At 43.8% G+C, this 12235-nt stretch overlaps 1 protein-coding gene across 8 annotated transcripts in view; it reads right to left on the minus strand.

The window, feature by feature from the left end:
• The window catches only part of STAU2 (staufen double-stranded RNA binding protein 2), a 234245-nt gene extending 234016 nt beyond the window's left edge, over window positions 1-229 (minus strand). For 6 of the 8 annotated variants that reach the window (XM_032784756.2, XM_032784753.2, XM_032784754.2 and 3 more), the window contains exon 1: window positions 152-229. Coding sequence is in view for 1 of the 8 variants with exons in the window: in XM_032784761.2 (XP_032640652.1) it covers window positions 152-188 (37 nt within the window). In the remaining 7 variants the exon portion in view is untranslated. The remainder of the gene's footprint in view (window positions 1-151) is intronic. The other 2 variants (XM_032784760.2, XM_032784761.2) reach the window with 2 other exon arrangements.
• Between the last annotated feature and the right edge of the window lie 12006 nt (window positions 230-12235).

Below are 12235 nucleotides of genomic sequence, written 5' to 3' on the forward strand. Positions count from 1 at the left end.
CTCCCCAGTCCCCCCCGCCGCCCCCCAGCCCGGGCAGCCGCCGCCGCGAAGGCGAGGTCTCTGGTTTCACGGCGGCGGCAGCCCTCTGAGCACAGGTGGCCACCTCTCGCCGGGCGGGGGGGGGGCGGCCGCCCCCCGCGGGCCCGGTTACCTGGTTCCCAGGGACACTTTGGAGACGCTTCCAACATCGGCAAACACTAAAGAGAACTGACCCTGCTGCGGCCGCTGGCCCCAACCACTGCGCCCCCCCCGCGCCCGCCGACGGCCCCGCCGCCTGGCCCCCGACTGCCCCGGCCCCCGCCCCGCGGCCCTGCCTCCTCATGCCAATTGCCGCTCCATCTGCGGTCCACCGGACCCCGGCGGGAGGCCCCGGCGCAGCACCCGACCCGCCGCTCCCCCGCTGCGCAGCGCGATATGGCCCCGTCCGCATCCCTTCCCCTGCGCCGCGCTCGGCCCTGCCGGCGTCAGCCAGCGCCCCTAGTGTCAGCTCCGGGCAGCGCCGGGACCGCCGCAGCCGGGGCCCCGCTCTCTGGAGACGCCGTTGCCGGGGCCAGTGGGAGCGGAGAGCGCCGGGGCGGCCCTGTGCCCTGCTCGTGCCCGGCGCAGAGCTGCTGGGCAGGGCACGACTCACGGCCCCCGTAGCTCCCTGGCTGTGGGGCCGGCCCAGGGGGTGCTGTGCCCGGGCCTTGGGCTCACACAGCCACCATTTCGCCACGCGTGGCATTTAAAGCAGGCTTCCCAATCGAGTTAGGTCCTGGGCTACGTCTGCCTCGCCCCACCTTATGCTAAGCAAGGGGACCCTGGTTCCTAGGGGCAGGAACAGCCGCATGGGCCTGTCTGCAGTAGGAAAAAGGTGGTGTAAGTAACTCAAGAAAACACCTGTGACTAGATTCTGGCGACATTCCTGCCTGCAAAACATTATTAGCCCCTTGCTAAGTTACTAAGGAGGTGCCACTACTGTTTGTTTTTCGTAATAACATTTGAAGAAATTTTGATTAGCAATACGTGTTTGAAAATTTCACAATATGGGACTTTCTACAAAACATTTCAACAGGGGGAGGTGCTGGCACCTGAGTCACTGGGCTATCACAGTTTGGGTATAAGAAACTGACTAGATTGCATAAGGAGTTACACAGTGAAATAACCCCAAGTACATTTATTTCAGTTACCAGACCTTGATTTTTCACATCCCCTCGACATTGAAGACTATCTTCCTGTCAAATTCAGCTTAGAGTCAAAGTGGAGCACCAGAAGGTGCCACCAGATCACCTAGTGTGGTCTGTTGATAATTTATACGAAACTTATCAAAAAAGAAAGGTGAAAGTTTGTAATTAACAGTTTTAAATTATTTAAACAATATACTGTTAGCACTCAACACAGCTACCAGATTGTGTCATATTTTAATTTTCCACTGTTTGGAAGAATAAACTATATTCTATAGATATAGAAAGTCATAGAATATCAGGGTTGGAACGGACCTCAGGAGATCATCTAGTCCAAGCCCCTGCTCAATGGGGGACCAATCCCCAGTCAGATTTTTGCCCCAGATGGTTCCCCTCAAGGATTAAACTCACAGCCCTAGGTTTAGCAGGCCAATGCTCAAACCACTGAGCTATGTTCCAGAGAGGGGGATTATTACTCTCCTTGTCTCTTGACAAATTGGACTTTAAAAATGCATATGTTGCTAGAATATCAAGTTTCCATTCCTAGGCTAATTTTCTATTTCTAGTTTTCAAAAGTATGTCCTGCTTTTTTGGATTTTGCGTATAATTCTTTCTACTTTTTCAGAGACAAAGTGGATGAGGTAGTATCTTTTATTAGACCAAGGTCTGTTGGGGATAGAAGTTTTTGAGTTCTACCAAGCTCATCATCAGGCCACAACTACACTGCATCCCCCTCTTTCAGGGAGCATGACAACATGATACAGGCCAAGGAAACACGTTTTAAAGATTGGGAAAAGTGAGTAAACTGTACTGAAAGAAAAAATGGTGGGTTTTTTTTAATCTACTTTGTAGGTCTCATTGGTGATATACTTCAGTCTGTCTCAGCATTTATGGCACTCAACTTTGAAAGAAATATTGTTGCCTGTAATCTAAGCACTACAGGACAGCCTCTCTTTTTCTCTCCCTCCCCCAAACCAATGATCAGAATGAATTATCAGAACATAGGAGGAAAAAATATATATAAAATATCTTTTAGTGCCAACAGTGTGTTTGGCACTTTTACAGACAGTCTCTTCACTGAGGAGCTTAATATCTAAGAGAGACCAGATAAATTAACTTAAAAATATACAGTGAACCTGTAAATAAATCAAAGTCAAAATCAAATAATATCTAAAGGAAAATAGCATATTTCTTATCTTGACAATGGACTTGGCCTGGAGGTGTGTTGTTAGCTAATACATTTCTAGTAGTAGTACCCTGTGTCCTAAAAATGAAAACTCCTTATAATATACTTGTATGACATATGTTATAAGCCTTACACACAGCATCCCACTAAAGTATGTGTCTCAAGATCCACGTTCTTTTGTTTTCTTTGATGTTCTTTTTAAATATTTTTAAAACAAGTTTGCCAAGAAGTACGGTAAGAGCTGTTTGATAGACATAGGGAAAGTAGCAGATGAAGAAGTGATTTATAATGTCTAAGAACTTACAAACAATCTTTCCCCCCTCATATCCTTTTTTGTTTAATATCCAGTCTACACTACACACTCAACTACGTAAGAGTTCAATGTAGTTGAACCATTAATAGGTCTCTAGTTACAGCAGCATCCCAGCTTGCAGTCTAGTTGGAGGCCTGACGTGTTTTAACCATGGTGCCAAGCTGTATTTAAGGAATTAGCACAATTTATAGACACTTCAAACATAGTTATGCGCCTGCCTGTGCTGCAAAATGGGACTTTTGCTGTAATTATGTGACTAGTTAACACTAGTAACTGGATGCCTCACACATGTATCTTTGTAATGTAGACAGAATCCAAATTACTTTAGATAAGTGAAATTTAAAAAAAACTATTTACTTTTCACTATTTGTAATGTTAGCTTACCTTAAATGTAATACATTTTTTAGTCAATTTTCCTTTTTTGGTTTTTGAGCACCAGCACACAGCTGCTATGTTTAGAATCAACAGTTCTGGGGAATATTTAGACACTTTCCAATTATATTTTTAAAAGTTCATAAAAACATTTATGTTTTGTAAATTCCTTTTTCAAACATCCTAAATGTTGGGCCCAAACTTTCTCCCTTTTATATTTTTCTGATGTTGTTATATCTGTTTAGAATGTTTGAAACAAAACACAGTACAAGAATTTTCCATTCACTGCATTCTGCAAAGACAGACTCTGAAAAAGAAACTCTTGACCCAGGTGATTGTCAGCTTGTGAAATCTCTGTTCTGTACCAAATTAGGAAATAGTTTTGGCTAGGCTATGTCTAACACAATACTTTACTTAAAGTCCCTCAGCTATTGCCACTACACAACAGTATGATGAAAGAGTTAATAGACACTGCAAGTGTTGTGGTGGTCTCTTTTTTTAATGTAAACTAGGTCTTCATTTAGAAAGTTTTAATAGGTTTACAATCTTGAACATATAAATCGAGACAATACAATAATCAGAGAAAAACAGCGATACAATCATTGGATCTTTCTACTTAACAGGGTGTTACCATGTTACAGAATGAGCATCTTTATAGTACCCCTGATATGTTGTTCCTAGTGTTGTTGTTAAATTGAGTGAATTCTCTGATTACACATACTTAAACCAGGCGTCTCTATCAAATGTTAATATTCAAAAAATTGGATAGGTTTGCTTGGGTGTACTCAGGGGCACTCCAGGCCCCAGCACACGAAGCACATGCTTGGGGCAGCAAGCCGCAGAGGGTGCTCTGCCAGCGTTGCGAGGGAGGCAGGCCGGCTGGGTCCGCTTGTCCGCGGCTTCGGAGGACCAGTGGACCCTCTGCAGGCAAACCACCAGAGACAGCCTGCCTGCCGTGCTTAGGGCAGCAAAATTCCTAGAGCCGCCCCTGGGTATGTGTGTGTGAGGTTGTTTGGTGGGGGGGAGAAGGGTGGAGGGCTTACCGATGAATGTACTTTGAGTAATGAATAAATGGTAACCAAATATCTAAGTGTCTGTTTGTCCTCTGTTTTGCTGGGTATGTAATGGGTGTTTCTCATAACAACCAACTCCATATTTTTTTCAGCTATTCCTCTACATTGGACTATTTTGTCTTTTTCTAATAAGAGGCTATCAATAGCATACCTGTCAGTGTTTTAATCATTCTATTCACTAGGCCAATTCTCAGCAAGGTTAGACGATACTAGGTAAAATCACCAGCCACAGCACAGGGGGTTGGACTTGGTGACTTCTTGAGGTCCCTTCCAGACCTACATTTATTATTATTCAGAAGCCAGATTACACTGGTGCTCCCACTGTGTAACTGCACAGACAATATCCACAGTGGAAAATTTCAAGGGTTAAAAACAAAACCAAAAAAACCCCTAGGGCTGTCAAGCAATTTAAAAAATTGTGATTAATCGCACTGTTGAACAACAATAGAATACCATTTATTTTAAATATTTTTGGATGCTTACTACATTTTCAAATATATTAATTTCAGTGACAATACAAAGTGTACAGTGCTCGCATATTTATTTTTACTACAAATATTTGCACTGTAAAAATTAAAAAAAAATTCAATTCACCTCATACAAGTACTGTAGCGCAATCTCTTATCATGAAAGTTTAACGTACAAACGTAGAATTATGTAAAACACAAAGCTGCATTCAAAAATAAAACAATGTAAAACTTTAGAGCCTATAAGTCCATTCAGTCCTACTTCTTGGTCAGCCAATCTCTCAGACAAGGTTGGTTACAATTTGCAGGAGATAATGCTGCCTGCTTCTTGTTTACAATGGCACCTGAAAGTGAGAATAGGCATTCACATGGCACTGTTGTAGCCGGCATTGCAAGATATTTACATGCCAGATGCGCTAAAGATTCATATCTCCCTTCATGCTTCAACCACCATTCCAGAGGACATGGTTCTATGCTGATGGGTTCTGCTTGATAACAATCCAAAGCAGTGCGGACTGATGCATGTTCATTTTCATCATTTGAGTCAGATGCCACCAGCAGAAGGTTGATTTTCTTTTTTGTAGTTTCCGCATCAGTGTGTTGCTCTTTTAAGACTTCAAAGCATGCTCCACACCTAATCCCTCTCAGATTTTGGACGGCACTTCAAATTCTTAAACCGTGGATTGAGTGCTGTAGCTATTTTTAGAAATTTCACATCGGTATCTTCTTTGCATTTTGTCGTATATGCCGTGAAAGTGTTCTTAAAACGAACATGTGCTAGGTCATCCTCCAAGACTGCTATAACATGAATGTAGAATGCGGCTAAAACAGAACAGGAGACATACAATTCTCTCCCTGCCCTGCCCAAGGAGTACAGTCACAAATTTAATTGATGCATTTTATTTTATTTTTTTAATGAGCATCATCAGCATGGAACCATGTCTTCTGGAATAGTGACCGAAGCTTCAAGGGGCATACGAATGTTTAGCATATCTGGCATGTAAATACCTTGCAACGCCAGCTACAAAAAGTGCCATGCAAACGCCTGTTCTCACTTTAAGGTGACATTGTAAAGGAGAAGCAGGCAGCAGCATCTCCCATCAATGTAAACAGATTTGTTTGTCTTAGCAATTGTCTGAACAAGAAGTAGGACTGAGTGGATTTGTAGGCGCTAAAGTTTTACAGTGTTTTGTTTTGGAGTGCAGTTATGTAACCAAAAAAAAAATCTGCATTTGTAAGTTACACTTTCACAGTAAAGAGATTGCACTACAGTACTTGTAGGTGAACTGAAAAATACTATTTCTTTTATTTTTACAGTGCATATATTTGTAATAAAAAATAATAATATAAAGTGAACAGTGTGCACTTTGTATTCTATGTTGTAATTAAAATAAATATTGAAAATGTAGAGAAACATCTAAAAATATTTTTAAAATTTCAATTGGTATTCTATTGGTTATAAGTGCAATTAACTTTGAGTTAATTGCGTGAGTTAACTGCGATTGACAGCCCTAAAAAAAACCCCAAACTATTGTTGACACAACCAAACTATAGATCTTGTTTGCACTTTTCAGATTCTTGCACATCATCTATGAAGGGCAACGGTAAAAGGAAAAAAAAACCTGATCAGCAAGACAGTCACATATGTGATTTGGCATGGCCTAGGATCTGTTTTTGGTTGCTTAACGTGACTACTCAGCTCCTAAGAAGCATGAAGTCTTCGCTTTTCAGAACTGGGTGACTTCAAATCTCAGTCTTCTACTGGAAAGAAAAATTGCAATAGAGAAAGCAAATCACCATGGGAACTGAGTGGTCAGAACTGGGAAATGATTAGATGGGGGTGCCATTAGGCTATGTCTGGAATGGCTAGAAGGTACCTGTTAAATCATTTTTACCACAAAATCCCAAATCAAATTTAAAGCACAGGAAGGCCAACAGGTTTTCCTTGGGCAGAGTAGACAGGGCTGAGAGACCCAAGGCAAATTACTGGAGAAAGATCCAAGGTTGTAATAACCTTGCTCTTGATGAGGAGAATAACTAAGGAGAAATTAAATGAGGCTGAACACTTCCTGGGCAACTTTTGTAGTGAGAGACAAGAGATTATACGTATATATCGAGAGAGGGCGTGCACTGATCACTTTGAATTAAAGAATTAACTTTTTTATATCATTCAATAGAACAAGTCATTTCACTTGTTCATAGTGATAAATAGCATTAAATTTTGCAAAATCCCCAAATGTATTAACCATTAGTCCAGACTTGCAAATACCTGTTCTCTCATTTGTAATAACTTCTGAGAGATAAGTAAAGAATCAATGATATTTTACTTGTCAATAATCATGACAAAGCATGGATAGTAGATTGTGTGCCTGAGCTAGTACATTTTCATGACAGCTTTGCAAGGTGGCAGTAGCCCAACTGCCTGGCATTTAAAAATAAATAAAATACACAAATAAAATTGAAAAATGTCTAACTTCATATAAAATCACTTGCTACTTAATCATTTTATCTGGAATTTTTTAGCTGAATACATCCATTCTTCGAATTAAAACACAAGATCTAGAGGGCTGTGGTTTAAAAGCAATTTAAATACTATTTACCTCAGACCAGAATGAGTCCACAGACTCCACTATTCTTAGAGAACAGATATTTTACAGCTCCTTGAGAATTTTTAAACTCATCACTTGAAAACAAGTAGTAGATTGCTATAACTACCAACAGCAAGAAAGTACAAAATGCCATCTCTATCAGGCTTTCCAAGTACTGATGACATAACGGCATACCACTTTGATAGTATCTGGGAGAGGACACTATCAAAAGTTTCCTAGGTGTTCTGTATATTACAGGGAATAATTTAACACCCACCACACAATAGAATCTTATGCAGGCATCTTAGTGAGAGCAAAGTTTTGTTCATATTGACAGAACACCAAGATAATTTTTGTAAGTGATTTAAATACACTCTGGGAACATGGCATTTAATACAATTGCATGGTTACGTACCCACTAACCCTTAAATCTTGGTGAGATGTCAACTTACACTCCTTATCTCCAACCCCTTCACACTTGTCATTATCCCTCCATACCTTAGTTTGAAAAAAATTGTTCACAAAAGTACATACTACAATTTTCAATCACTTGAAAATTAGCATGTTTGATTATGCAAATACTCATTTTTATAAGCCTATTACAAGTATTAATATATTATAACTAGGGTTAATTCAGTTGCTGAATCACCCTTTTATTAATACTGTTAGAGGATTTACAGTTAATCCAATATTGTAGAAACGTGCTACCCATTTCCTAAATTATAGTAATGTCAAATAACAAGGAAAATAACATTCTACAACATCCTGTAATATAGGATGACAAAGTTCCAGTGTCACTAAGATTGTCAGTCTGTATGAACTTTAATATTTGTATACGTTTTTGTATTTAATTATACTGTTTTAATAGTACTGTTTTTATAAATATTTGCACATCTTTAAGATTGGTAAAATGTAAAACAAAAAAATGTGCTCGTTCTGATTACAAACCTGCCTCCAGTAACCAAAAGACAATTTCCATGTGATAGTTTGCTATATAAAGTTGTATTTTAATAATCTGAATTTTTCTTTATTAAATATTAAGGAAACCTAGAGTGTGTGTATATAGCACAGTGACATTATGAGCTTCAGCATGGCTGACCAAAGAAAACGTTAAGAACAGGTGCTTTATTAATTTTAAAAATACCATTGTCACACTGTCTGGAGTGGTTCATGATTGAGTGCCCACCCCATGGCAGACTGGCAAAAACAGGGCAGACACCACAAACTGGTAGTGTGTTCTACAATTGCATTTTACCAAGCCACTAACAAATGTGAACTCCTGGATCACTGTAACTATTTTACAAAGGAGTCACAGACAGTCCCCTTAGATTCTCCAGTCTACTTTGCCATCCATAGTGGCAGCTTGCTTTACCTGTAAAGGGTTAAAGAGTCCCTAGGTAAACAAAAGGGAGTGGGCACCTGACCAAAAGAGCCAATGGAAAGGCTAGAACTTTTTAAAATGAGAAAAAAGCTTTCCCTTTGTCTCTCCTGGCTGCAGGGACAGAGCAGCAATTCTGTAAGCAGCTTTAAGCCAGGTATGATCATAAATAATCAAATCATACCTAGAACTCCTTATCTGAAACTCCAAATCTGCAAGTAAATCAGAATGTTTAGCTAGACGCGATCAGATTTATCTGCACTCAGAGTGACAGAGTGAGGATTCAGCCTTGACATGGTGGCAGAGCGGTGGGATAGTTTTGAACCAGAAGCACAGAGCTCAGGATTTTTAAAAGGACATTTTTCCTTTTGGCTGCTTGAAAACCAAGGAGGTTTTTTCCCTCTTTCTTTTCAGTGCCACGGAGAAGGCAGACCCAGATCAAGCCCAGACATCCAGCTCCATGATGGAAATGAAGGGACGGGATGGGGGAATGGGGACTTCCCAGGAGGGAAGGGTCAGCTCTCCCCCTGTCAATGCTGAATCCCCACTCTGTCATTCCGAGTGCAGAAGGTGGGGGCCTGCAAGGATTCTAAAAATTAATACTGGCTACTCCAGGCTTGTATTACACTCCCAAGATTGCAGTTTTTCTCTGACCTTGGCTTGGTAAATGCTGCCACCTCCTAAATGCAAAAAAAACCCTTTGAACCCAGGAAAGCGCACTTGGAATTCCTCTCTGTGAAAGTCGGACATTTCTGATTACTGCTGGAGGCAAACAGGTTGACCTAGGAAAACTGGCACTTTCGGAAGATGAGGTGGATGACATCTGGTCAGAGTGACCATTCATGGGAACAGAAGGACTTGCTCAGATGGTGTTCTGGACCCCACGTAGAAAGGACACCACCAGGTGAAAGGAGTGGATCATGCAGAATTCCCAGTCAAATGGCCTCCTGACGGGGGAGGGGGGAAGTAACTGGCCCCCCCTTCTTTGCTGATGTAGAACATGGCCATGGTGTTGTCTATGAGGACCGCCACACAACGACCCTTCCATCCGCTACTGGAAGGCTTGACAGGCAAGGTGCACCGCCATCAGCTCCCAGACATTGATATGAAGGGAGAGCGCAGATGAGGGCCATAGGCCCTGTGTCTGAATGTCCCTGAGATGGGCATCCCATCCCAGGGCTGACGCATTGTGACAAGGAGGGCTGCCAGATTGTTCTGGCGATGGTTTGGATGATCCAAATAAGGGGTAGGGCCACGTTTGATGGAGCTTCTGCAGACAGAATATCCACCACCGAGTCCTCCACCTCTACCACCTCCTTCGTTATAGGTTCATGTTTCACGTTACCCTGCACAGGAGGTCCTGGCAGGCACAGAGGTCTATCAGAGGGGGACCCAAGATTGCAGTGCCTGCCACCACCTCGTTGGGGAAGGAGGAGGAGGAGGAAGAAGAGGCCGCAGGGGGAAGATGGTCACCCAGGGCCTCTTGCGGGGTTGGGTCAGGGTGTCTTGTGCCATCTATCTCAGGGCCTGGACCAGGAATTGGTGTTGGGAGAGGGAAGCTGCCACGGTCTCCATGTCTCCCGGCCGACTGGTGGTAGCCTCTGGCACTCGTGGCTCAGACAGGGCTGATCGAGAAGCCCCAGATGGAGCACCCTGGGCCTAGTAGAAGGCCCAGGACATCCAGAACGGCCATTGTGTAGGCCCTTGAATGGGACCTGTTTCCGCACTTGCCAATGCCCAGCCCCTGAGTCCAGGCGGCTATGGTCCAAATGGCCGCATTCGGAGAAACGTGACCCCCCCTTCCGAGCCCAAAGAATAAAAAGCAGAACATGAGGGCCACGGTGGTGCCGAGCGGATATCTACTGGGTCACGTCTACGATGCAATAGGGAACGGTGCTGCGACACTGGGGAGCGATGCTGGGACCCGGACCGGTACTGGGACCTGGACCTGGTCAAGATGATAACCAGTGTTGAGAGCGGCATCAGGTCCGGGATCTGCTCCTCGACGGCGATCAGAAGGCAGATCGAGACTGGTGCCGAGAGTCTTAGCTGTGCCACGAGTACGACCTGCGCCATGAATGAGAGCGGTGCTGGGACTGCGAGCAGTGTCAGGAGCAGGAATGGTGCTGAAAACGGGATCAGTGCCGGGGTTTGACCGACGGGTGGATAGGGCCGGCTTGCCCCGGGACAGTGCCACATGTACAGGAACCGGTGCCTTGGCAAGAAGCTGAGAAGATGCTGATGCCGTCATGGCAATAAGATCCCTTGCAGCAGCAAAGGTATCCTGGGTGGACAGCAACTGGACCTCAAACATGCTGCATGTTGTGGAGTTCAGACGCACCAGACTCAACTGCTCCGAAGCTGTAGGCTGTGCCCCTAGATGCTCCGCTGCAGTCTCCACAGGCAGTTCCAGGGAGGCTGGTCTCTGAGGAGGTGGGCCACCCTTTTCCGGCTTCCAGTGACACTTCTGGCCAGGAGAATGGAAGGGGTGCCAAGTCAATGAAGTCGGTTGCGGTGCTGAGGAGTGTCAGTACTGTGGGTCTCATTCAGAATCCAACCACAGGGCAGCTCCTGCCGCTGGGGCGCTGTGCACCAAAGCACTTGGTCCCAGATCTTGGCAAGCCACCGGAGGCTGAGGGCTAAGAGCCACCTCCATGAGGAGCTGTTTTAAACAAAAGTCCCGCTCCTTCTTAGTCTGGGGATGAAACCCTTTGCAGATCCTGCATTTGTCTGCTTCATGAGACTCTCCTAGAAGCTTTAGGCCAGAGTCATGGGGTTCACCCATTGACATGGGCTTAGAGCAGGAAGCACAGGACTCGAATCCCGGAGCCTTGGGCATGAGCCCAAGAGAAATATTGGACAGGAGGGGAAAAACCCGTAACCCCGCTAATACGAACTATAATTATCAAGAACTATAACAATAAACTATACTAGGGAGAGTGGAGAGCAATGAAGCAGAAATCCACAGTTCCAACGACCATCACAGGCGGCAAGAAGGAACTGAGGCAGCACTGGATCAGCTAGGGTATATATCAAGTGCCATGAAGGCATTGCTCCAGGGGCTTCACAGCTGACCCACCGAGTGTTGCTAGGGTAAAAATTCTGATGGCTGTGCACTAATTGGAATCAATACGAGCAAGCACTCAAAGAATAACCCTGGGGTTCAGGATTCCCTCCAGGGGGCCAAATCAAAGTAGTAGGGCTTTGCACATATACATAAAGATTATGTAACTGCTTCGCAAGTGTCTACAATGGAAACATCCGAGGCATGCCCCATTAGCAGCCTTACCTCAAACTAAATGCAGTATAACAACCTAGTTTCAGGCCAGCCACATTACAGCTATGAGCTATGCAGTCAGACATCAATCTGTACAAAATCCTTTAAATATTACTCAAATTGTCAAGAAAAAAATGTGACCAGGCTTCAGTCCACTCCACTCTATAGAGAGCAGCTGTTCATCATGGACCTGTTGGAATAAGATGACTTGCCCAGATAACAGACTCATCAATGTGTATCTCTGAAATCACATTAGACAGAAGTTTCAGATCAATCTGTCACTGGGACCCAAAGCTCACTTACACTGCAAGCTGAAGTCAGCGTCACAAGAAAAAATGGTTACTAAACTTTTCTGTACCTGTTGTTCTTCGAGATGTGTTGCACGTGTCCTTTACAGTTTAGGTATTTGTGCCTCCCA

The sequence above is a fragment of the Chelonoidis abingdonii genome, chromosome 2 (genome assembly GCF_003597395.2).
Source record: "Chelonoidis abingdonii isolate Lonesome George chromosome 2, CheloAbing_2.0, whole genome shotgun sequence".
NCBI classification, from domain to species: Eukaryota; Metazoa; Chordata; order Testudines; family Testudinidae; genus Chelonoidis; species Chelonoidis abingdonii.